The sequence below is a fragment of the Petromyzon marinus genome, chromosome 66 (assembly GCF_048934315.1).
Source record: "Petromyzon marinus isolate PM22_M1 ecotype Great Lakes invasive population chromosome 66, UKy_Petmar_22M1.pri1.0, whole genome shotgun sequence".
Classification (NCBI taxonomy): Eukaryota; Metazoa; Chordata; class Hyperoartia; order Petromyzontiformes; family Petromyzontidae; genus Petromyzon; species Petromyzon marinus.
Window position 1 is genome coordinate 9,836,456 of NC_133732.1, and position 27,725 is coordinate 9,864,180.

At 52.5% G+C, this 27,725-nt stretch overlaps 2 protein-coding genes across 2 annotated transcripts in view; one reads left to right on the plus strand and one right to left on the minus strand.

Moving 5' to 3' along the window:
* The window catches only part of LOC116956674 (lanC-like protein 3), a 28,257-nt gene extending 17,229 nt beyond the window's left edge, over nucleotides 1-11,028 (plus strand). Inside the window, exon 7 of the mRNA XM_032978453.2 lies at nucleotides 8,566-11,028. Within this exon, the coding sequence (XP_032834344.1) occupies nucleotides 8,566-8,725 (160 nt within the window). The 3' untranslated portion in view covers nucleotides 8,726-11,028. The remainder of the gene's footprint in view (nucleotides 1-8,565) is intronic.
* Nucleotides 11,029-12,602: 1,574 nt separating this feature from the next.
* TYW2 (tRNA wybutosine-synthesizing protein 2) lies at nucleotides 12,603-27,068 on the minus strand. The gene is made up of 8 exons (XM_076054645.1): nucleotides 26,545-27,068; nucleotides 25,671-25,872; nucleotides 22,719-22,940; nucleotides 21,982-22,283; nucleotides 19,127-19,277; nucleotides 18,922-19,031; nucleotides 18,568-18,725; nucleotides 12,603-13,936 (listed from the first exon to the last, which is right to left on the minus strand). The coding sequence occupies exons 2-8, from the start codon at nucleotides 25,724-25,726 to the stop codon at nucleotides 12,950-12,952; spliced, it is 1,986 nt and encodes a 661-aa protein (XP_075910760.1). The 5' UTR covers nucleotides 25,727-25,872; nucleotides 26,545-27,068; the 3' UTR covers nucleotides 12,603-12,949.
* Nucleotides 27,069-27,725: the final 657 nt, after the last annotated feature.

Consider the following 27,725-nt stretch of genomic DNA (forward strand, 5'->3'; position numbering starts at 1 on the left):
AGCGACAGACCAGGTAGCTTCCACACAGCGTTACGCAACCGATGAAAAGATATTGCCGCTCGACTGATTCGGAGTGAGACCTCTGCTGTTAAACTGGAGCCAGTCATAAGCACACTGCCCAGGTATGGGAAACTCTCCACTCTCTCCACAACTGCCCCATCACCGATTGGGAGTTGTGGTGGTGGAGTGTCCGATGGTACAAAATACCCAGGCAGGTGCTTAGTTTTGGTGTGGCTGATGGTAAGGCCCCACCTCTTAGTGGCATGCTCCAGTCTCAGCAGCAGCGTCTCCAACTCCTCCTCTGACTGAGCAGCTATTACCAAGTCATCAGCATACATAACGTGGTTGAGCAATAGGGAGCCATCCCTTGACCGCACCCGGGCATCGATTAGCCTCCCATTATATCTGTACCATATGGAGATTCCCCCGGTACAGCTATTGAAGGCTTCACGAACTACGTGGTCAAAATAGATGTTAAATAATGTGGGAGCCAAAGGACATCCCTGTCGCACCCCAAGGTGTACAGGGAATGGCTCTGACTCCCGGCCACGTAGTTTTACCCGGGCCCGCTCACCATCATGAAGGTCCTTAATGATCGTGAGCAAAGGGTCAGGTACTCCAAAAGCACGAAGAACGACCCAGAGCCCAGGCCTACTGATGGTATCATAGGCCTTGACCAGGTCAATAAAGCAGAGATGTAGGTCTTGTTGGAATTCCCTACACCTCTGCTGTAGCAGATGGACAGAAAATATGGCATCTGTGCAGGACCGCCCTTTCCTGAAACCGCATTGGGGCTCCGCAAGCCTCTCCTCAGCGTGCCTGGCAAGGCGATGCTGAATAATCCTTGCCAGGACCTTTCCCGGCACACTGAGGAGTGAGATGCCCCTGTAGTTGTTACAGTCTGTGCGGTCCCCCTTCTTAAAAAGGGGGACCACCAGGGCATCCTTCCAATCCTGCGGAACCCGTCCAGTGGTCCAGACTGTTGTTATGATGTCATATAGGGCAGTCTGTGCACAAACGCCACCCTCCCTCAGCATTTCGCTTGGGAGATCATCTCTGCCCGCTGCCTTTCCTGGTCTCAGACTCCGGATCGCCTTCAATACTTCCTCAGCAGATGGCACCTCAGCCAGCCACTCACAGGGGGTGACTTCATCCAATATTTGAGGCACCGCAGCCTCAGCAGGGTCATCCTCACTTTGTGCCGCGATGTTTTCCTGGCTGAGGGATTTTCCCTCCCCCAGGACCTCACAGAAATGCTCAGCAAATCTGCGAACCTGTTCCTGGGGGTCGGAAATTGGATCACCGTTTTTTCCCCTAATGATGGTAATAGGTGTGGCGCTGCAGGTTACTTTTTTGATGGAGTTAAATAGAGATTTGTGATCACGGGCCACTGAGGCAGACTCCATCTCCTCAGCAACCCGCGACCACCACCCATCCTTGCAGCGCCTCACGGCTCTCCGAACCTCCGAGCGAAGGCTGCGGTAAGCCTCCTCATTCTCTGACGTGGGATTCTGTAGCCGATGACAGTGGGCCTGTCGCTTTTTCTCAACCATCCTGAACAACTCCTCTGTCATCCAGGGTGTCTGGGGAGGTCTGGACCGCGTACCCAAAGCAGCCATTGCAGCTGCATGAGTCACAGTCCTAAACCTCGCCCATTTACCCTCGACATCAGGAGGAGTCGGGGACGATGCCAATCCCAGCCGCAAGCGATGATGAAATTCTCGCTTGCAACTTTCATCAGATAACTGAGACCAGGCCACTTTAGGTTGGAATGGGGTCCTGGGTGTACACCCACCACCGGAGTGGAAGAATGGCAGGCGCATCTTACAGATGACTAGTCGATGGTCAGAGGGCAGATCAGCTCCACGGTAGGTCCTGGTGTCAAGGACATGGGCTCGCATTCGCTGGTCCGTCACTATGTAGTCCAGCAGATGTTCTTGCTTGGACCCGGCATGCATCCATGATGTTGTGTGGATGCGCCGATGCCGGAACAGCGTGTTGGTAATTACAAGCCCATGGGCTGCACAAAAATCTAGCAGCCTCCTACCGTTGTTATTGAGCTGATCTGGCCCATGCCCTCCAATCACTCCAGACCAGGTGCCAGTATCATGACCAACTCGGGCATTGAAGTCACCCAACATGATGACTCTATCCCGAGGGGCCACCTTAGCCAGCACCTGTGACAGGAGGTCATAGAAGGCATCTGACTCATCGGCTTTGCCTGCATCCCTCCACGGATGTTCATCTTCGGTGGGGGCATAAGTAACCACGACCACCATTCCTCGCCTCCGGTTGATGGGAAGGCGAGCCCAAAGTAGCCTGGGGCTTACAGCTTCCCACACCTCACCGCCACGCTCCCACGCCCCCTTCATTCTTTTGTTCAAAAGAAGACCCACACCCTGTTGTTTGGCAGTCTGCTGCCCCGAGTAGAGGACTGTCCACCCCTCATGGTGGCAGGAGCCAGAGCCGGTCCACCGGACCTCCTGAATGCCGCATAGATCCAGGCGGTACCGGTCCAGCTCCCGACAGAGGAGTGGCAGCCTCTCCTCTGCAGTGAGCGTTCGAACATTCCACGTGGCCAACCGTAGTGGCTTTTCGTTGTTTCTGGAGTAGCCCCGAGGGTAGGTATTCAATCTCCTGGCTCCGCCAATTGGGGTTTGGCCAGGAGACGTCATAGACGCCTGGCCCCCCGGGGCCTCCGGCACAAGCTTAGTTGTTACATATTTCATTCGTAGTTTCGTGGTAATTAATTGAAGGTGGAGGGGTTACCAGCCCCTCGCACCCGTCCAGAGCCCCCGTTTAGCCCCTGTGGTGGACACATATGCCATGAGCGGAGGAGCCAATCAAAATTGGATCTCCCCCCACAGCGCTGTCCACGACAGAGTTGCCCGTCCGGCACCGCGAGGAGGTAGGGGGTTGTTTTGCCGGTCACACACACACACACATACACACACACACACACACCCTCGTCACACACACATACACCCTCGTCACACACATACACACACATAGCCCCTCGACACACACACACACATACACCCTCGTCACACACACACACACCCTCGTCACACACACACACACACACACCCTCGTCACACACACACACACACACCCTCGTCTCACACACACACACACACATACACTCTCGTCACACACACACACACCCTCGTCACACACACATACATACACCCTCGTCACACACACACACACATACACCCTCGTCACACACACATACACCCTCGTCACACACACACACACCCTCGTCACACACACATACATACACCCTCGTCACACACACACACACATACACCCTCGTCACACACACATACACCCTCGTCACACACACAAACACACCCTCGTCACACACACACATACACCCTCGTCACTCACACACACATACACCCTCGTCACTCACACATACACCCTCGTCACTCACACACACACATACACCCTCGTCACACACACACACACCCTCGTCACACACATACACACATACACACACACACACACCCTCGTCACACACACATACACCCTCGTCACACACATACACACACATAGCCCCTCGTCACACACACACATACACCCTCGTCACACACACACACACATACACCCTCGTCACACACACACACCCTCGTCACACACACACACACACACCCTCGTCTCACACACACACACACATACACTCTCGTCACACACACACACACCCTCGTCACACACACATACATACACCCTCGTCACACACACACACACATACACCCTCGTCACGCACACATACACCCTCGTCACACACACACACCCTCGTCACACACACATACATACACCCTCGTCACACACACACACACATACACCCTCGTCACACACACATACACCCTCGTCACACACACAAACACACCCTCGTCACACACACACATACACCCTCGTCACTCACACACACATACACCCTCGTCACTCACACACACATACACCCTCGTCACTCACACATACACCCTCGTCACTCACACACACACATACACCCTCGTCACACACACACACATACACCCTCGTCACTCACACACACACATACACCCTCGTCACACACACACATACACCCTCGTCACTCACACACACACACATACACCCTCGTCACACACACACACACCCTCGTCACACACACACACATACACACACACACACACCCTCGTCACACACACACACACATACACCCTCGTCACACACATACACACACATAGCCCCTCGTCACACACACACACACACACCCTCGTCACACACACACACACACCCTCGTCACACACACACACACACCCTCGTCACACACACACACACACCCTCGTCTCACACACACACACACATACACTCTCGTCACACACACACACACACCCTCGTCACACACACATACATACACCCTCGTCACACACACACACACACATACACCCTCGTCACACACACATACACCCTCGTCACACACACACACCCTCGTCACACACACATACATACATACACCCTCGTCACACACACACACATACACCCTCGTCACACACACATACACCCTCGTCACACACACAAACACACCCTCGTCACACACACACATACACCCTCGTCACTCACACACACATACACCCTCGTCACTCACACACACATACACCCTCGTCACTCACACATACACCCTCGTCACTCACACACACACATACACCCTCGTCACACACACACACATACACCCTCGTCACTCACACACACACATACACCCTCGTCACACACACACATACACCCTCGTCACTCACACACACACACATACACCCTCATCACACACACACACACCCTCGTCACACACACATACACACACACACACACACCCTCGTCACACACACACACACATACACCCTCGTCACACACATACACACACATAGCCCCTCGTCACACACACACACATACACCCTCGTCACACACACACACACCCTCGTCACACACACACACACACCCTCGTCACACACACACACACACCCTCGTCTCACACACACACACATACACTCTCGTCACACACACACACACACACACCCTCGTCACACACACATACATACACCCTCGTCACACACACACACACACATACACCCTCGTCACACACACATACACCCTCGTCACACACACACACCCTCGTCACACACACATACATACATACACCCTCGTCACACACACACACATACACCCTCGTCACACACACACACACACACTATCGTCACACACACACACATACACCCTCGTCACACACACACACCCTCGTCACACACACACACACACACCCTCGTCACACACACATACATACACTCTCGTCACACACACACACACCCTCGTCACACACACATACATACACCCTCGTCACACACACACACACATACACCCTCGTCACACACACATACACCCTCGTCACACACACAAACACACCCTCGTCACACACACACATACACCCTCGTCACTCACACACACATACACCCTCGTCACTCACACACACATACACCCTCGTCACTCACACATACACCCTCGTCACTCACACACACACATACACCCTCGTCACACACACACACATACACCCTCGTCACTCACACACACACATACACCCTCGTCACACACACACATACACCCTCGTCACTCACACACACACACATACACCCTCGTCACACACACACACACCCTCGTCACACACACACACATACACACACACACACACCCTCGTCACACACACATACACCCTCGTCACACACATACACACACATAGCCCCTCGTCACACACACACACATACACCCTCGTCACACACACACACACACACCCTCGTCACACACACACACACCCTCGTCACACACACACACACACACCCTCGTCTCACACACACACACATACACTCTCGTCACACACACACACACCCTCGTCACACACACATACATACACCCTCGTCACACACACACACACATACACCCTCGTCACACACACATACACCCTCGTCACACACACACACACCCTCGTCACACACACATACATACACCCTCGTCACACACACACACACATACACCCTCGTCACACACACATACACCCTCGTCACTCACACACACATACACCCTCGTCACTCACACATACACCCTCGTCACTCACACACACACATACACCCTCGTCACACACACACACACCCTCGTCACACACACATACACACACACACACACCCTCGTCACACACACATACACCCGCGTCACACACATACACACACATAGCCCCTTGTCACACACACACACATACACCCTCGTCACACACACACACACCCTCGTCACACACACACACACACACCCTCGTCACACACACACACACACACCCTCGTCTCACACACACACACACACACACTCTCGTCACACACACACACACACACCCTCGTCACACACACATACATACACCCTCGTCACACACACACACACATACACCCTCGTCACACACACATAGACCCTCGTCACACACACACACCCTCGTCACACACACATACATACACCCTCGTCACACACACACACACATACACCCTCGTCACACACACATACACCCTCGTCACACACACAAACACACCCTCGTCACACACACACATACACCCTCGTCACTCACACACACATACACCCTCGTCACTCACACACACATACACCCTCGTCACTCACACATACACCCTCGTCACTCACACACACACATACACCCTCGTCACACACACACACATACACCCTCGTCACTCACACACACACATACACCCTCGTCACACACACACATACACCCTCGTCACTCACACACACACACATACACCCTCGTCACACACACACACACCCTCGTCACACACACACACATACACACACACACACCCTCGTCACACACACACACACATACACCCTCGTCACACACATACACACACATAGCCCCTCGTCACACACACACACACACACCCTCGTCACACACACACACACACACCCTCGTCACACACACACACACACCCTCGTCACACACACACACACACCCTCGTCTCACACACACACACACATACACTCTCGTCACACACACACACACACACCCTCGTCACACACACATACATACACCCTCGTCACACACACACACACACACATACACCCTCGTCACACACACATACACCCTCGTCACACACACACACCCTCGTCACACACACATACATACATACACCCTCGTCACACACACACACACATACACCCTCGTCACACACACATACACCCTCGTCACACACACAAACACACCCTCGTCACACACACACATACACCCTCGTCACTCACACACACATACACCCTCGTCACTCACACACACATACACCCTCGTCACTCACACATACACCCTCGTCACTCACACACACACATACACCCTCGTCACACACACACACATACACCCTCGTCACTCACACACACACATACACCCTCGTCACACACACACATACACCCTCGTCACTCACACACACACACATACACCCTCGTCACACACACACACACCCTCGTCACACACACATACACACACACACACACCCTCGTCACACACACACACACATAAACCCTCGTCACACACATACACACACATAGCCCCTCGTCACACACACACACATACACCCTCGTCACACACACACACACCCTCGTCACACACACACACACCCTCGTCACACACACACACACACCCTCGTCTCACACACACACACATACACTCTCGTCACACACACACACACACCCTCGTCACACACACATACATACACCCTCGTCACACACACACACACATACACCCTCGTCACACACACATACACCCTCGTCACACACACACACCCTCGTCACACACACATACATACATACACCCTCGTCACACACACACACACACATACACCCTCGTCACACACACATACACCCTCGTCTCACACACACACACACCCTCGTCACACACACATACATACACCCTCGTCACTCACACACACACACATACACCCTTGTCACACCTTGACTCCCTCCTGTGTCTCCGTGTCTCCCCGTGTCTCCCCGTGTCCCTGTGTCTCCGTGTCTCTCCGTGTCCCCCGTGTCTCCCCGTGTCTCCGTGTCTCCGTGTCCCCGTGTCTCCTCGTGTCTCCCCGTGTCTCCTCGTGTCTCCCCGTGTCTCCTCGTGTCTCCCCGTGTCTCCCCGTGTCTCCGTGACTCCGTGTCTCCCCGTGTCCCCGTGTCTCCCCGTGTCTCCCCGTGTCTCCCCGTGTCCCCCCGTGTCTTCCCGTGTCTCCCCGTGTCTCCCCGTGTCTCCCCGTGTCTCCCCGTGTCTCCGTGTCTCCCCATGTCTCCGTGTCTCCGTGTCCCCGTGTCTCCGTGTCGCCGTGTCTCCTCGTGTCTCCCCGTGTCTCCCCGTGTCTCCGTGACTCCGTGTCTCCCCGTGTCTCCGTGTCCCCGTGTCCCCGTGTCCCCGTCTCCTCGTGTCTCCCCGTGTCCCCCGTGTCTCCCCGTGTCTCCCCGTGTCTCCCCGTGTCCCCGTGTCTCCGTGTCTCCCCGTGTCTCCCCGTGTCCCAGGTTTGCGGAGTTCCTGCGGACCCCGGAGTTTGCGTCTGGGGCTCGCACTCCGGACGCGCCGCACAGCCTCTACGAGGGCCTCGCTGGCACGGCCTGCTTCCTGCTCGACCTCCTCAACCCCGCCAGCGCCCACTTCCCCCTGTTCGATGCCTTTCTCTGAGCGCGGCACAACCACAGGGCACAACCACGCGGGGCACAACCACACGGCACAACCACACGGCACAACCACACGGCACAACCACACGGCACAACCACGCAGGGCACAACCACACGGCACAACCACAGGGCACAACCACGCAGCACAACCACGCAGCACAACCACGCAGGGCACAACCACACGGCACAACCACGCGGAACAACCACACGGCACAACCACACGGCACAACCACGCAGGGCACAACCACACGGCACAACCACAGGGCACAACCACGCAGCACAACCACGCAGCACAACCACGCAGGGCACAACCACACGGCACAACCACGCGGAACAACCACGCGGCACAACCACACGGCACAACCACGCAGCACAACCACGCAGGGCACAACCACACGGCACAACCACGCAGGGCACAACCACGCGGAACAACCACGCAGGGCACAATCACGGGGCACAACCACGCGGTTAGGTAGCTGCCGGTGCCTATCACCACCATCACCACCTCCACTACCTCCACCACCACCGCCACCACCACCACCACCACGCCCATCGCGACGGCCGCCGTGCCTCCTGTGTTGTGACGCTCAAGCGCCACCACACCACTCGCTCACCCCTACAGCTTCACAGCTGCTGCTGCTGCTTGTTGTTGTTGTTGTCGTCGTGTTTACTTTGTTACCCCCATCCCCCCGCCCGTCCGCACCTCCGATTAGCCGCGGTTGGCTATGTTCACACACAGAGACCCACAGACACCCAGACCCATAGAGACACCCATAGAGACACTCACAGAGACACCCACAGACACCCAGACCCATAGAGACACCCATAGAGACACCCACAGACACCCACAGACACCCACAGAGACCCACAGACACCCACAGACACCCAGACCCATAGAGACACCCACAGACACCCACAGACACCCAGACCCATAGAGACACCCATAGAGACACCCACAGAGACCCACAGACACCCAGACCCATAGAGACACCCATAGAGACACCCACAGAGACCCACAGACACCCAGACCCATAGAGACACCCATAGAGACACCCATAGAGACACCCACAGAGACACCCACAGAGACCCACAGACACCCAGACCCATAGATGCACCCATAGAGACCCACAGACACCCAGACCCATAGAGACACCCACGGACACCCACAGAGACCCACAGACACCCAGACCCATAGAAACACCCACAGAGACCCACAGAGACCCACAGACACCCAGACCCATAGAGACACCCACAAACACCCAGACCCATAGAGACACCCATAGAGACACCCATAGAGAAACCCACAGATACCCACAGACACTCAGACCCATAGAGACACCCACAGACACCCAGACCCATAGAGACACCCACAGACACCCAGACCCACAGAGACACCCACAGACACCCAGACCCATAGATACACCCACAGACACCCAGACCCATAGAGACACCCATAGACACCCAGACCCATAGAGACACCCACAGACACCCAGACCCATAGAGACACCCATAGACACCCAGACCCATAGAGACACCCACAGATACCCAGACCCACAGAGACACCCACAGACACCCAGACCCACAGAGACACCCACAGACACCCAGACCCATAGAGACACCCACAGACACCCAGACCCATAGAGACACCCACAGACACCCAGACCCATAGAGACACCCACAGACACCCAGACCCATAGAGATACCCACAGACACCCAGACCCACAGAGCTCCACAGAGACCCACAGACACCCACAGACACCCAGACCCATAGAGACATCCACAGATTAGCACAGTTGGCTATGTACTGTGCGGAAGAAGTTCAGCGTACACACACACAGACACCACCACCACCACCACGTGTTTGTAACCCTCATTGGCTGCCCTGAACCGCGGCCCGCGCGGACTAGTTAGTTAGTTATTTATGTATCCGTTCAACGTTCAGTTGGCGACGTTTTCCCGTTGACGATGCACGCCGTGCGGCGTTACCGCCGTCGTTTGTGCACCGCTCGCCCGCCCGCCCGCCCGCCCGCCCGCTCCGATGCCATCGCCGCAGTGATCCCCGGTGTATCAGCGCCCCGTGGTTTGGAGGAGCGGTCCTCTGCACACGGGCCGGGGATCACCCCGCTGCTACGGCTATCTTCGGCGCACGCGATAGACGGGCAGTGCAAGAGCAACGGGCTCGCATGATGCGCACGCATCATGGACGTCGATTCATTGATCCCCCGCACACCTCCCGCACAAGTGTTTGTCATCGCACCTACGCCTCTGTTTAAGGTATTAAATTGGTGGAATTCTCCACAAATCTGATGATGCCCGTTGTAATTACTGGCGAAATGTCACAGTGCTCAGATTGTAAATGTTGTAGTGGGTTTACTCTCCAACACAAGTGGCTAGTGCTGTACTAGTAACGCACTGATTGTGATTGTACTCAGTACTCAGATTGTAAATGTTGTAGTGGGTTTACTCTCCAACACACAAGCGGCTAGTGCTGTACTAGTAACGAAGCCCATTACTAACTGGCTGTGTCGGGGTGGTGGCGGTGTTTTAACGACACAATATTTATTATTTTACTTGATCAAACTCGCAACAGAAACCTGGATGCTGGACAACATCGTTGTTTAGACCACGGAGGCTTCCGTGACCACCTGCATCGTGCACCCACACGGTCGTCGGTAATCGCGGTGCGGGGGTCCAACCCGGAGTGGAGCCCCGCGTCTCGGGGGGGGGGGGGCCCGTGGTTTCGCCGGGGAACACTGTGCCAAAAAAGCCGCACACACACGCGCACACGCACACACATGCACGCACACGCGCGCGCAGGCGGTGGCTACGCCGCAGAGAGAGTTGGTGGGTCACCGCACAGATGGGCCGTGAAACTGCCTTCCCGTGGTGGGGGGTGGGGCCCGTAGCCCTGGGCTCGCCAGGTAGAAGGCCAAGTGCGTGGACTCATGCCCATCTGTTCCATCTCGCTCCCTTCCACCTGTGGGTGGTAACCCCCTGTCTCTACCAGGAGGCGGCAGCGCAGTAAAAGTGTGGGATTGAGCGTTTCCCCCTCGCGCAAAGCGTGGGGCGATTCTCCGGGCTGCTCGGGTCACCTCCCAAACGTGAATAGCGTCATCTCGGCATCAGTCGTGAGGGGCGCCACGGTGGCTCGGAGATGTTAACGACCTTGCCGGGTACGCAGGAGGTCGTGGGTTCAACCCCGATCCTGACGCCTGCCGTATATTTGGAGTGTGCGAGTGAGCGAGTAAGTGGATTGTGTGAGGAGCTCACAAATCCTCGAACGATCTGGGCAAAGTCCTATCGGTGAGCTCCTCCGGCAGGCAAGGCTGCATTGGCTGGGCCATGTAGCCCGCATGCCCAGCCATCGCATGCCCAAACAGCTTTTGTTCGGCCGGATCGAGGAGGCTAAATGGGCGCGGCACGGGCTAGAGAAGAGATGGAGTGATGTGGTACAGGAGGACGTGGAGCTGAGTGGACTTGCCGATGACTGGTACCAGCGGTGTCAAGATTGGCCTCTGTGGAGGAGGCTCGTGAAGGACGCTACTAGGCAGTTGGAGGCAGTTGCCCTCCAACAACGGAGGGCAGAGGAGCGACGCTCACAACAACGAGCGGTGGCTAAAGCACAGCAGGTTGGCACAGTAGGGGGGCACAGGTGGTGCACCAGCCAGTCGTCTCAGTCGACCCGTGGCACCTGGGTCTGCCCCGTGACCTCCTGCCAGCGGGTGTTCGACACGTGGCCTTAAGGTGCACCGAGCCTGGCACAGGCGTCGTGGTGACGTCACAACCACTTAGTGAAGAATAGCGGTTGTTGTGTGTGTGGTGTGGTATGGGGAATGATTGGCCAGCTGAGAGCGTAGAATAAGCGACGGAGCGCGCACACCGGAGGTGAGAACAACTTTTATTTTCACTTCACTCTCATTACATTGCCAATGTTTTTACACAACAGCAGCGGCGTCATCGGGGGAGGGGGGCAGTTGGCAGCTGACGGGCAGGCCGGGCCTGGATCAGCTTCTACCATCGCTAAACCACCACCACCATCGCTAAACCACCACCACCATCGCTAAACCACTACCACCATCGCTATGCTACTACCACCCTCACCGACCGACCAAGAAACGGACCGACGGACGTACGAAGAGCCTCAAAGCAGACTAGGGGGCCAGGGTCACGTGTGTGGCCGTGGGGGTCACGTGGGGGTCCGGGGGGGTCACGTGGGGGGCCCGGAGGTTCACGTGAGCGGCCTGCAATGCAAGTCGACGACCACGTGGTCGACGCGGGGCGCGTACCTCTTGACGCGCGCCACCCGCACCGTGCGCACGCACCAGGCCCCCACCCCCCTGCCCCCCTGCGTGTGCGCGGCGAGCAGCAGGGCCCGCACCTCACGGACGGCGTCGCGGGCGAAGGCTCGCCACGCGGGGCGGGCGCTGCCGCACGCGCACGCGACCCGCCCCTCCTCGGCCCCGGTGCCGCACTCGCACGCCGGCACCCCCGAGACGGCCGGGGAGGTTGTGGCGACGGGAATTGACGTCACTTCTGTGTCGCTGTGGTCGGCAGGAAGTGACATCACTTCAGTGTCGCTGTGGTCGGCAGGAAGTGACGTCACTTCAGTGCCGCTGTGGTCGGCAGGAAGTGACGTCACTTCTGTGTCGCTGTGGCCGGCAGGAAGTGACGCAACTTCTGTGCCGCTGTGGTCGGCAGGAAGTGACGTCACTTCTGCGCCGCCGTGGTCGGCAGGAAGTGACGTCACTTCTGTGGCGCTGTGGTCGGCAGGAAGTGACGTCACTTCAGTGCCGCTGTGGTCGGCAAGAAGTGACGTCACTTCAGTGTCGCTGTGGTCGGCAGGAAATGACGTCACTTCTGTGCCGCTGTGGTCGGCAGGAAGTGACGTCACTTCAGTGCCGCTGTGGTCGACAGGAAGTGACGTCACTTCAGTGCCGCTGTGGTCGACAGGAAGTGACATCACTTCTGTGCCGCTGTGGTCGGCAGGAAGTGACATCACTTCTGTGCCGCTGTGGTCGGCAGGAAGTGAGGTCACGTCAGTGGCGCTGCGTGGCAGTGCCAACGGGGGCTTTGTGGGCATTGAGGCGACGTTGTGATGGATGTGCAGGATCCCACCGCGGTCCGGCCGCAAGAGCGCACAAGCGAGACCCCAGCCGGGCCGGGACGACGGCAGCAGCCCCAGGAGCACGCGGTCCGCAAAGCCTCGCTCGCGAAGCTACACACGCACACACACATACACACACACACACGTAGTGACTGACTCAGAGACACTAAGAGGAGGAGGCACTCTGTCTATTAACAGCCTTACCAGTTCACACTTTAGTAACTACAGCTCCCAGTCAGGACAGCTGGCAGACTGCCTGACGACACCGCCGAGATGGTGAAGACGAAGATGGAGACTCCAGCGGCGGCGGCGACAACGGGGACCCCACTCCAAACGACAGCCCCGAGGTCCCCTCCCTGGGGCCCTCTCACACCGTCAGCGTGGCCTGGCTCCGCCGCGGCCACGCCCCCCTTCTGGAACTTACAAGCCGGTTCTCGGTGTGCCCCTTTCCGTGACCTTTCCCCTACATCCCTCTCTCTGGTCTATCACGTGGCCTGCTGTCAGGGCTCTTGTAGCTGCAAATCCCCTTCCCTGCCAGCACCTGCGCTATGCTGCTAAGTGACCGATTCTATGTCACTACACATACACAAACACACACACTAAAACACACATGCACGTAAACACACACACGTAAACACACACGTAAACACACAACAACAACCGCCATTCGCCACTAAGTGGCGGTGACTTCACCATGGCGTTTGTGCCAGGCCAAGTGCACGTTAAGGCCACGTGAAGTGTCGAAAGCCTGCTGGCAGGAGGTCACGGAGCAGACCCAGCAGGTGCCATGGGTGAACTGACTGAGATGAGTGGCCGATGCACCACCTGTGCCCCCTACTGTGCCAAATTGCTGTGTTTTAGTCGCCTGGCGCTCCGCTCGTTGTTGTGAGCGTCGCTTCTCCGCCCTCCGTTGTTGTTGCAGGGCAACTGCCTCCAACTGCCCAGCAGCGTCCTTCACGAGCCTCCTCCACAGAGGCCGATCTTGACACCGTTGGTACCGGTCATCGGCAAGTCCACTCAGCTCCACGTCCTCCTGTACCACATCACTCCATCTCTTCTCTAGCCCGTGCCGCGTCCGTTTCGCCCCCTCTATCCGGCCGAACAAAAGCTGTTTAGGCATGCGGTGGCTGGGCATGCGGGCTAGATGACCCTGCCAACGCAGCCTTGCCTGCCGGAGGAGCTCATCGATGGGACTTTGTCCAGATCTTTCAATGAATTGTGAGCTCCTCACGCAATCCAGCCTGGTTAATCCCAGGATGGATCGTAGGCAGGCTAGCCTAAATGTTTTTAACTGGCGAAGATGTTCCATTAGGAGGGTCCACGTTTTGCAAGCGTAGAGAAGAGAGGGCATGACTGTGGCCGAGAAGACCCGAAGCGTCATGCGGAGCAACAGACCAGGTACTCTGCACACAGCAGCGTTACGCAGCCGAAGAAAAGATAATGCCGCTCGACTGATTCGGAGTGAGACCTTTGCTGTCAAACCAGAGCCGGTCATGAGCACACTGCTCAGGTATGGGAAACTCTCCACTCCCTCCACAACTGCCCCATCACCGATTGGGAGTTGTGGGGGTGGAGTGTCCGATGGTACAAAATACCCAGGCAGGTGCTTAGTTTTGGTGGGGCTGATGGTAAGGCCCCATCTCTTAGTGGCACGCTCCAGGTTCAGCAGCAGCGTCTCCAACTCCTCCTCTAACTGAGCAGCTATTACCAGGTCATCGGCATACATAACGTGGTTGACCAATAGGGAGCCATCCCTTGACTGCGCCCGGGCATCGATCAGCCTCCCATTGTATCTGTACAGATGGAAATTCCTCCGGTACAGCCATCGAAGGCTTTACGAACTACGTGGTCGAAATGGATGTGTGTGCGTGTGTGCGTGTGTGTCCGTGTCTCAGTTATCTGATGAAAGTTGCAAGCGAGAATTTCATCATCGCTTGCGGCTGGGATTGGCATCGTCCCCGACTCCTCCTGATGTTGAGGGTAAATGGGCGAGGTTTAGGACTGTGACTCATGCAGCTGCAATGGCTGCTTTGGGTACGCGGTCCAGACCTCCCCAGACACCCTGGATGACAGAGGAGTTGTTCAGGATGGTTGAGAAAAAGCAACAGGCCCACTGTCATCGGCTACAAAATCCCACGTCAGAGAATGAGGAGGCTTACCGCAGCCTTCGCTCGGAGGTTCGGAGAGCCGTGAGGCGCTGCAAGGATGGGTGGTGGTCGCGGGTTGCTGAGGAGATGGAGTCTGCCTCAGTGGCCCGTGATCACAAATCTCTATTTAACTCCATCAAAAAAGTAACCTGCAGCGCCACACCTATTACCATCATTAGGGGAAAAAACGGTGATCCAATTTCCGACCCCCAGGAACAGGTTCGCAGATTTGCTGAGCATTTCTGTGAGGTCCTGGGGGAGGGAAAATCCCTCAGCCAGGAAAACATCGTGGCACAAAGTGAGGATGACCCTGCTGAGGCTGCGGTGCCTCAAATATTGGATGAAGTCACCCCCTGTGAGTGGCTGGCTGAGGTGCCAGCTGCTGATGAAGTATTGAAGGCGATCCGGAGTCTGAGACCAGGAAAGGCAGCGGGCAGAGATGATCTCCCAAGCGAAATGCTGAGGGAGGGTGGCGTTTGTGCACAGACTGCCCTATATGACATCATAACAACAGTCTGGACCACTGGACGGGTTCCGCAGGATTGGAAGGATGCCCTGGTGGTCCCCCTTTTTAAGAAGGGGGACCGCACAGACTGTAACAACTACAGGGGCATCTCACTCCTCAGTGTGCCGGGAAAGGTCCTGGCAAGGATTATTCAGCATCGCCTTGCCAGGCACGCTGAGGAGAGGCTTGCGGAGCCCCAATGCGGTTTCAGGAAAGGGTGGTCCTGCACAGATGCCATATTTTCTGTCCGTCTGCTACAGCAGAGGTGTAGGGAATTCCAACAAGACCTACATCTCTGCTTTATTGACCTGGTCAAGGCCTATGATACCATCAGTAGGCCTGGGCTCTGGGTCGTTCTTCGTGCTTTTGGAGTACCTGACCCTCTGCTCACGATCATTAAGGACCTTCATGATGGTGAGCGGGCCCGGGTAAAACTACGTGGCCGGGAGTCAGAGCCATTCCCTGTACACCTTGGGGTGCGACAGGGATGTCCTCTGGCTCCCACATTATTTAACAACTATTTTGACCACGTAGTTCGTGAAGCCTTCAATAGCTGTACCGGGGGAATCTCCATATGGTACAGATATAATGGGAGGCTAATCGATGCCCGGGTGCGGTCAAGGGATGGCTCCCTATTGCTCAACCACGTTATGTATGCTGATGACTTGGTAATAGCTGCTCAGTCAGAGGAGGAGTTGGAGACGCTGCTGCTGAGACTGGAGCGTGCCACTAAGAGGTGGGGCCTTACCATCAGCCCCACCAAAACTAAGCACCTGCCTGGGTATTTTGTACCATCGGACACTCCACCCCCACAACTCCCAATCGGTGATGGGGCAGTTGTGGAGAGAGTGGAGAGTTTCCCATACCTGGGCAGTGTGCTTATGACTGGCTCCAGTTTAACAGCAGAGGTCTCACTCCGAATCAGTCGAGCGGCAATATCTTTTCATCGGTTGCATAACGCTGTGTGGAAGCTACCTGGTCTGTCGCTCCGCACTAAGCTTCAGGTCTTCTCGGCCACGGTCATTCCCTCCCTTCTCTACGCTTGCGAAACGTGGACCCCCCTAATGGAACATCTTCGCCGGTTAGAAACATTTAGGCTGGCCTGCCTACGATCCATCCTGGGTTTAACCAGACTGGATTGTGTGAGGAGCTCACAAATCCTTGAAAGATCTGGGCAGGGTCCCATCGGTGAGCTCCTCCGGCAGGCAAGGCTGCGATGGCTGGGTCATGTAGCCCGCATGCCCAGCCACCGCATGCCGAAACAGCTTTTGTTTTGCCGGATTGAGGGGGCTAAGCGGGCGCGGCACGGGCTAGAGAAGAGATGGAGTGATGTGGTACAGGAGGACGTGGAGCTGAGTGGACTTGCCGATGACTGGTACCAGCGGTGTCAAGATCGGCCTCTGTGGAGGAGGCTCGTGAAGGATGCTACTGGGCAGTTGGAGGCAGTCGCCCTCCAACAACAACGGAGGGCGGAGGAGCGACGCTCACAACAGCGAGCGGAGCGCCGGGTGGCTAAAGCACAGCAGGTTGGCACAGTAGGGGGCACAGGTGGTGCATCAGCCAGTCATCTCAGTCAGTCGACCCGTGGCACCTGGGTCTGCCCCGTGACCTCCTGCCAGCGGGCGTTCGACACTTCACGTGGCCTCAGGGTGCACATAGCCTGGCACAAGCGTCGTGGTGACGTCACCGCCACTTAGTGGCGAATGGCGGTTGTTGTTGTTGTTGTTGTTGTGTGTGTGCGTGTGTGTGCGTGTGTGTGCGCGTGTGTCCGCGTGTACGTGTGTGTGTCCGTTTGTGTGCGTGTGTCCGTGTGTGCGTGTGTGTGCGTGTGTCCGTGCGTGTGTCCGTGTGTGTGCGCGTGTGTCCCTGTGTACGTGTGTGTGCGTGTGTCCGTATGTGCGTGTGTGTCCGTGTGTGCGCGTGTGTCCGTGTGTGTCCATGTGTGTGCATGTGTGTGTGTCCCTGTGTACGTGTGTGTGCGCGTGTGTGTCCGTGTGTGCGTGTGTGCGCGTGTGTGTCCGTGTGTACGTGTGTGTGCGTGTGTGTCCGTGTGTGCGTGTATCCGTGTGTGCGTGTGTCTGCGTGTGTACCGTCTGGTTGTCCGCTGGGTGCACCGTGCAGCGCCCGGCCACGCCATTGCGGTCGAGGTTGGCGTAGAGCGCTGCCACCGCGTGGGGGCTCCACTCGCACGCCACGGCCATGGCCGCCCCGGCGTGCACCAGCAGCGGCAGCGTCAGGTAGCCGATGCCTGCGCCACCGCCGTCACCGCCGTCACCGCCGTCACCGCCGTCACCACGTGTGGGTACGTGTACGTGCGTGTACGTGCGCACGCGTGTTTGTGTGCGTGTGTTTGTACGTGTGCGTGTACGTGCGCACGTGTGTGCGTGTGCGTATGTTTCTACATGTGCGTGTGTGCATACGTTTGCGTGTGTGCGTGTGTGTACCTGCGTACAGGTCTACGATCGTCTCTCCGCGGCAGTCGAGCGAGGCCAGGTAGAGCTTCTCAGAGACGTTCCCCTTGGAGAACATGCAGAGTGTCACGTCATACTCGTACCTGCCGGTACACCGCCACCAACACCATCACCACCACCACCATCACCACCATCAACACACTTTCACTCTCTCCCCACACTCTGCCCCACCACCCACGTGATGTTGTTGTCACAGTGCTCCACGTGGCCGTGCTCCCCCAGCAGGAGCTGCGTGCGGGGGCTGCGGAAGGCGTCTGGAGCCACGCGCTGGCAGCGTGCCACCCGGCTCGCGCCCAGCACGCTCGCTACCACGGCCCACAGCTCGGGCTCTGGCAATACAACATCGACAACAACAACATTGACAACAACATCATCAACAACAGTATCAACATTGTTATCAACGACATTAACGTCAACATCTTCATTAACATCACTATTAACATCATCATCAATATGACCATCATCATCAAGATCACCATCATCTGACAATAGAAACTAGAGAGAACAATAGAAACGAGTGAGAACAATAGAAACGAGAGAGAACAATAGAAACGAGAGAGAACAATAGACACGAGAGAGAACAATAGACACGAGAGAGAACAATAGACATGAGAGAGAACAATAGAAATGAGAGAGAATAGAAACGAGAGAGAACAATAGAAACGAGTGAGAACAATACAAACGAGAGAGAACAATAGAAACGAAAGAGAACAATAGACACGAGAGAGAACAATAGACACGAGAGAGAATAGAAACGAGAGGGAACAATAGAAACGAGTAAGAACAATAGAAACGAGAACAATAGAAACGAGAACAATAGAAACGAGAGGGAACAATAGAAACGAGAGAACAATAGAAACGAGAGAACAACATAAACGAGGGAGAACAATAGACATGAGAGAGAATAGAAACGAGAGAGAATAATAGAAACTAGTTAGAACAATAGAAACGAGAGGGAACAATAGAAACGAGAGAGAACAATACACACGAGAGAGAACAATTGAAACGAGAGAAAACAATAGAAACGAGAGAGAACAATAGACACGAGAGAGAACAATAGAAACGAGAGAGAACAATAGAAATGAGAGAGAATAGAAACGAGAGAGAACAATAGAAACGAGAGAGAACAATAGAAACGAGTGAGAACAATAGAAACGAGAGAGAACAATAGAAACGAGAGAGAACAATAGACACGAGAGAGAACAATAGACACGAGAGAGAACAATAGACACGAGAGAGAACAACAGACACGAGAGAGAATAGAAACGAGAGGGAACAATAGAAACGAGTAAGAACAATAGAAACGAGAACAATAGAAATGAGAGGGAACAATAGAAACGAGAGAACAATAGAAACGAGAGAACAATAGAAACGAGAGAGAACAATAGACATGAGAGAGAATAGAAACGAGAGAGAATAATAGAAACGAGTTAGAATAGAAACGAGTGAGAACAATAGAAACGAGTGAGAACAATAGACACGAGAGAGAACAATAGACATGAGAGAGAACAATAGAAATGAGAGAGAACAATAGACACGAGATAATAGAAACGAGAGAGAACACTAGAAACGAGAGAGAACAATAGAAACGAGAGAGAACAATAGAAACGAGTGAGAACAATAGACACGAGAGAGAACAATAGACACGAGAGAGAATAGAAACGAGAGGGAACAATAGAAACGAGTAAGAACAATGGAAACGAGAGAGAACAATAGAAATGAGAGGGAACAATAGAAACGAGATAACAATAGAAACGAGAGAGAACAACATAAACGAGGGAGAACAATAGACATGAGAGAGAATAGAAACGAGAGAGAATAATAGAAACGAGTTAGAACAATAGAAACGAGTGAGAACAATAGAAACGAGTGAGAACAATAGACACGAGAGAGAACAATAGAAACGAGAGAGAAGAATACACACGAGAGAGAACAATAGACACGAGAGAGAACAAATTGTTATCAACGACATTAACGTCAACATCTTCATTAACATTTACAACAACGACATCACTATTAACATCATCATCAATATGACCATCATCATCATCAAGATCACCATCATCTGACAATAGAAACTAGAGAGAACAATAGAAATGAGTGAGAACAATAGAAATGAGAGAGAACAATAGACACGAGAGAGAACAATAGAAACGAGAGAACAATAGAAATGAGAGAGAAGATAAACGAGAGGGAACAATAGAAACGAGAGGGAACAATAGAAACGAGAGGGAACAATAGAAACGAGAGGGAACAACATAAACGAGTGAGAACAATACACACGAGAGAGAACAATAGAAACCAGAGAGAACAACAGAAACGAGTGAGAACAATAGACACAAGAGAGAACAATAGAAATGAGAGAGAACAATAGACACGAGAGAGAACAATAGACACGAGAGAGAACAATAGAAACGAGAGAAAACAATAGACACGAGAGAGAACAATACAAACGAGAGAGAACAATAGACACGAGAGAGAACAATAGAAACGAGAGAGAACAATAGAAACGAGAGAGAACAATAGACATGAGGGAGAACAATAGAAACGAGAGAGAACAATAGAAACGAGAGAGAACAATAGATACGAGAGAGAACAATAGAAATGAGAGAGAACAATAGAAACAAGAGAGAACAATAGAAACGAGAGAGAACAATAGAAACGAGAGAGAACAATAGAAACGAGAGAGAACAATAGAAACGAGAGAGAACAGAAATGAGGGAGAACAATAGACATGAGAGAGAACAATAGAAACGAGAGAGAACAATAGAAACAAGAGAGAACAATAGAAACACATGAGAACAATAGATAAGAGAGAGAACAATAGAAATGAGAGAGAACAATAGAAACGAGAGAGAACAATAGAAACGAGACAGAACAATAGACACGAGAGAGAACAATAGACACGAGAGAGAACAATAGACACGAGAGAGAACAATAGACACGAGAGAGAACAATAGACACGAGAGAGAACAATAGAAACGAGTGAGAACAATAGACACGAGAGAGAACAATACAGAGGAGTCCACCCACCCAGCTGCCTCCAGTAGTCAGAGACAAAGGCGCCGCTGGGCAGCACCACCAGGTCTCCGTGCCGCTCGTAGCGGCTCGGCACCTCCCGAGCCCAGAGCTCCGCGTCGTCGCCCCCCCCACGGAGCTCCGCGGCGTTCCCACGGAGCTCCGAGTTGTTCCCACGGAGCTCCGCGTCGTTCCTACGGAGCTTGCGCCCGGCGAGTGAGCGCAGAGCGTGGACGAGCCGCGAGGAAGCCGGGCGGCCTCGTTGGCGCCGGGGGCCCCGGGGAGACGGAGCGGCGAGGCTCACGGAGCTCAACCACCTGGGGGGGGGGGGGGGGGGGGGGGAGGTCGCCGGCACCACCGTATTGTTGTTGTTGTTGTGACTCGTTGGAATTGTTGTCTCGTTTGTGTTGTTGTTGTGACTCAATTGTGTTGTTGTGTTGTTATTGTGACTCGTTTGTGTTGTTGTTTGTGTTCTTGTTTGTGTTGTTGTTTGTGTTGTTGTTTGTGTTGTTGTGTTGTTGTTTGTGTTGTTGTTGTGTTGATTGTGTTGTTGTTGTTGTGTTGTTGTTTGTGTTGTTGTTGTGTTGTTTGTGTTGTTGTGTTTTTGCCTTGTTGTTTGTGTTGTTGTTGCTGTGTTGTTGTTGTGTTGTTGTTGTGGTGGTGTTGTTGTGATTCATTTGTCCGAGGAGAGACGCAGGGCAGGAGGGGGCATCCCAGTGAAGCGACGCGCGTGGCCGTTTCTCCGTACTGACCAATCGCGTGCGAGCGTCTCCCCTTGGTCCTCCAACCCGTCGCCCGGTGTTGGCCAATCGAAGTCGTCCGCCGACGACAGCCCCGCCTCCTGCAGCACCAGCCGCAGCGGCAGCCAATCGCGTCGCTCGGCCTCCTCCGCCAGCGGCAGGAGAAGCCTGCCGCTCTCCTGGCGCCGAGGCCTCAGCGAGGGATGAAGGAGACCGCTACTTTCCAGACGCTCCCTGGCGGAAGAGAATCACTGAGCTTACAAAGACAAAGGTCCCCCGTGTAGCCTGTGACAGGCTGAAGGGGCAAGTGCTGAGTGAGTGGTGAGTGAGTGGCGAGTAATTGGTGATAGAGTGGTGAGTGAGTGAGTGGTAGAGTGAGTGGTGAGTAATTGGTGAGTGAGTGGTGAGAATTGGTGAGTAATTGCTGAGTGAGTGGTGAGTAATTGGTGAGTGAGTGGTGATTAATTGGTGAGTAAGTGGTGAGTGAGTGGTGAGTAATTGGTGAGTAGTGAGTGGTGAGTGAGCGGTGAGTGTGTGGTGAGTGGTGAGTAAGTGGTGAGTGAGTGGTGAGTGAGTGCTGAGTAATTGGTGAGTAATTGGTAAGTGGTGAGTAATTGGTGAGTGGTGTATGGTGAGTGTGTGGTGAGTAATTGGTTAGTGCGAGTGGTGAGTGAGTGGTGAGTAATTGGTGTGTGGTGAGTAATTGGTGAGTGAGTGGTGAGTGAGTGAGTGGTGAGTGAGTCGTGGGTGTGAGTGGTGAGTGAGTGGTGAGTAATTGGTGAGTGAGTGGTGAGTAATTGGTGAGTAATTGGTAAGTGGTGAGTGAGTGGTGAGTTGAGTGGTGAGTAATTGGTGAGTGAGTGGTGAGTAATTAGTGAGTGAGTGGTGAGTGAGTGGTGAGTAATTGGTGAGTGGTGAGTCAGTGGTGAGTGAGTGGTGAGTGAGTGGTGAGTAATTGGTGAGTAGTGAGTGGTGAGTGAGCGGTGAGTGTGTGGTGAGTAAGTGGTGAGTGAGTGGTGAGTGAGTGCTGAGTAATTGGTGAGTAATTGGTAAGTGGTGAGTAATTGGTGAGTGGTGAGTAATTGGTAAGTGGTGAGTGGGGAGTTGAGTGGTGAGTAATTGGTGAGTGAGTTTTGAGTAATTAGTGAGTGAGTGGTAAGTGGTGAGTAATTGGTGAGTGGTGAGTGTGTGGTGAGTGAGTGGTAATTGGTGAGTAATTGGTGAGTGAGTGGTAAGTAATTGGTGAGTGGTGAGTAATTGGTGAGTGATGAGTGAGTGGTAGAGTGAGTGGTGATTGAACTGCCCATATAGGACTCACCACTGTGATCTCTACATTGGGTCAAACTTAACATCTCTTAATGTTCGACGGCTTGTGCACCAGATCTTATTTATTCACGATGTCCTTACAAAAAATACCGCAGACTACCTGCTGGATCTCCTCTCTGTTTCAAGTAACAAATTTGACCTCAGGTCTTCGCTCATTTACCAGCTTCACATTCCCTATTGTCGTATAAAAACCGGAGGAAGGGCCTTTGCTATTGATGCCCCCAGGGTCTGGAATGCTATTGCCAATAAACTGCAACTTGAATCGCTCACAATGAGATCTTCACTCAAAACTGCTCTGGAGGAGTTGTACACCCCTAGCTGCCACTGCTATTCAGTGGCCTAAAATAAAATAAAATGTTTCGCTCCGGATGACGTTGCAAAGTATTAACTGTGTTTTGATTTAGTGTGCTGATCTTAAAGGTGCATTGAAAAATGTGATACTCCCGACTGATGCTCCTGTTATTGTGGAGTAACTCATGCAGCCAGCTGTAGCTCTAGGGTTTGGTGTTACATGTTATTTATGTAGTTTATTGTTAAAAATGCGGTCACAGTTCCTATGATCACTGTTACATTGCATTTATGGCTTTATTTTGGTGATTTTTAAAAGGTTTTTGTTTTGGCCATGTTTTTGTTTATTGTAGTACGGAGTTAGACTGATGGCCTTAATCTTAGTTGTCTTGTGGTTGTTGTTATTTGACTTGCATCCCACTGGGATTTTTTTCACACAACGTTGTTGTACGGTGCTATTTCAGGAATATTTTGCTGTTTTTTCCTGGATTTTCTGTTTGCACAGTCACATAATCACTTTCAGATGTTTTTCTTGTTCGTGTTTTTTGTTTGTTGCGGTTGCACCCGATTCAAGAGCCGAATGGCTCACAGGGCTATAGCAACATACATGGAACTATGAGTGGGTGGTGAGTGAGTGAGTGGTGAGTGAGTGGTGAGTGTGTGGTGAGTGCGTGGGTGGTGAGTGGTGAGTGAGTGGTGAGTGAGTGAGTGGTAGAGTGAGTGAGTTAGTGGTGAGTGAGTGGTAGAGTGAGTGGTGAGTGGTGAGTGAGTGGTGAGTGAGTGGTGAGTGAGTGGTAGAGTGAGTGAGTGGTGAGTATTCATAGTTCATAGTTCATTTATTAGGTATAGCCCTGTGAGCCATTCGGCTCTTGAATCGGGTGCAACCGCAACAAACAAAAACATGAACAAGAAAACATCTTAAAGTGATTTTGTGACTGTGCAAACAGAAAATCCAGGAAAAAAAATATCAAAATATTCCTGAAATAGCACCGTACACCAACGCTGTGTGCAAAAATCCCAGTGGGATGCAAGTCAAACAACAACAACCACAAGACAACTAAGATTAAGGCCATCAGTCTAACTCCGTACTACAATAAACAAAAACATGGCCAAAACAAAAAAAACTTTTCTAAATCACCAAAATAAAAGCCATAAATCCAATGTAACAGTGATCATAGGGACTGTGACCGAATTTTTAACAATAAACTACATATCATTGAGTGGTGAGTGAGTGGTGAGTAAGTGGTAGAGTGAGTGAGTGGTGAGTGGTGAGTAAGTGGTGAGTGAGTGGTGAGTGAGTGGTTGAGTGAGTGGGTGAGTGGTAGAGTGAGTGAGTGGTGAGTCTCCCACCTGAGTCTCTGCGAGTTTTCCACCTTCACGTTCACAGCTCGGCATCGACTCTCCATGCCAAGCCACGCACGCTGTTTTTTTTAAGTCTCCTTTTCGTCTTCCTCTTCCAGAAGATGTTTCCAGAAGATTGCTCCCGCTTCCAGAAGCGTCTTCCCGGACAAATCTTCCTCTTCCAGAAGATCCACTTCCGTTTTTTGTTCTCCTAAAAGAAGGCATTTTCAGAAGGTGTCTGTTGTCAGAAGACGTCTTCCCTTATCGGAAAATGTCTTCCCGCTTCCAAAGACGTCTTCCTTTTTCAGAAGACGTCTTCCTTTTTTAGAAGATAGCTTTCTGTTTCGGAAGATATCTTCCTTCAAAAGATGTCTTCCGAAAAAGGATGACGTCTTCCTTACTAGGAAGATGTCTTTCTCCTTCAGAAAACTTCTTCCTTTTTCGGAAGATATCTTCCTATGTCAGAATTTGTCTTCCGGAAGACACTGTTCAAACCTGTGCAATGTTTAGCAGTAAAATTAAAATAATAATTTAGTAGAATTCTCTGTTTTTTTGACAAGGACCCCTTCAACACTCGAACACGTGCGACAAAGAGCTTCACGGCTTATCGGATTCCTCTCTCCATCCTCAAGTCTCATTAAAATCCCATTGAGTTGATAAGATCATGAAGAATCTTGATTTGAAGCTTTCGTGACTGCATTAACCCAGACTCTTTCGGTAAAATCACCGAAAGAGTCTGGGTTAATGCAGAAAGTAACTTCATTTTGTTCATTAAATCTATTTTAAATAACTTAAATTTATTTTATTTGAAATACATTTAAATTTATTTTAATTTAAAATAAATTTATTTTAATTAAAAATACATTTTAATTGTTTTTTTTACCTGCTATGTGACTTTACCGAAAGAATCAACGAGTCTGGGGATTTTGATTTAAAGCTATCGTGACTGCAGTAATTCATATTCTTAGCTCTTTCGGTAAAGTCACGTTGAAGGGAAACAATAAAATAATAATATATATAAAAAAATTCTCAAGACGTTTCGACCATAACACAAACGGTCGTCATCAGGTGTGTCGGTCTGCATTAATTTATTTATTTTAAAACGTGTCTTTATTTATTTATAAAAAAACGTCAGCGCCACGCGCAGCGATTTGGCAGTTTATTTAGAAGGACGAGTCCATCTATGTTCTGAAAAGAGGAGGGGGGAGACGAAAAATTAATATATGCTGTCTGAAAGCCACCGTAAGCGTGAACAATCAATTAAGACCTGAAATGGTTAATCAAATCTTTCCAATGATTGCTAAGCCAGAATCCATCCTCTCGGTTGAAATTGTCTATGTGCTTGTATATGTGGATAGCCTCATGAACGAATCTCTCATGGTAGCCAGATGGCTTACAAAGAACCTCTGTCTTGGAAAAGTCAATGTCATGTGAGCCTACTGAATTATAACAATGATCTGCCACGGCCGAGGTGTTGGTCCTACCGTGTTTAAGGTCTGCTTTGTGTTCACGGATGCGGTCCGAGACATGGCGTTTGGTTTCTCCAATGTAACTACTCCCACAGAGGCAACTTAGTTTGTAGACATCAGGGTACTGTATGTCCGGAATCACATCTTTTACAGACGGAACCAAATCATGGATTTTATGTAATGTGTTGAAACCGACCTGGATCTTGTGTTTATTCAAGATTTTGGAGATCTTTTTTGTGATCCCCGCAATGTAGGGTAAAGTGATGGTTTTGAAAGGCTCCTCAAGAGGGTCCTTCTTCATGGTTTGAGTGATAGCTTTGCGGATTGTATAGTCGGAGTAACCATTAGCCTTAAGAGCTTGGTGTACGTGCTTGAGTTCACTGCCTATGTGTTCCTGGTTGGATATGCATTGGGCTCTATGGTACAGAGTCTTGATGAGAAAATTCTTCTGTGATGGATCGTGGTGGGAATCCAGTTTCAGATAAGCATCCGTATGGGTAGCTTTCCTGTAGACAGAGTGGCTCATTGAACCATCAGGGGGGGGGGGGGGGGTACCTCAGTGTTTAGTCCTTATTCACCAAGGTTCCTGTACCTG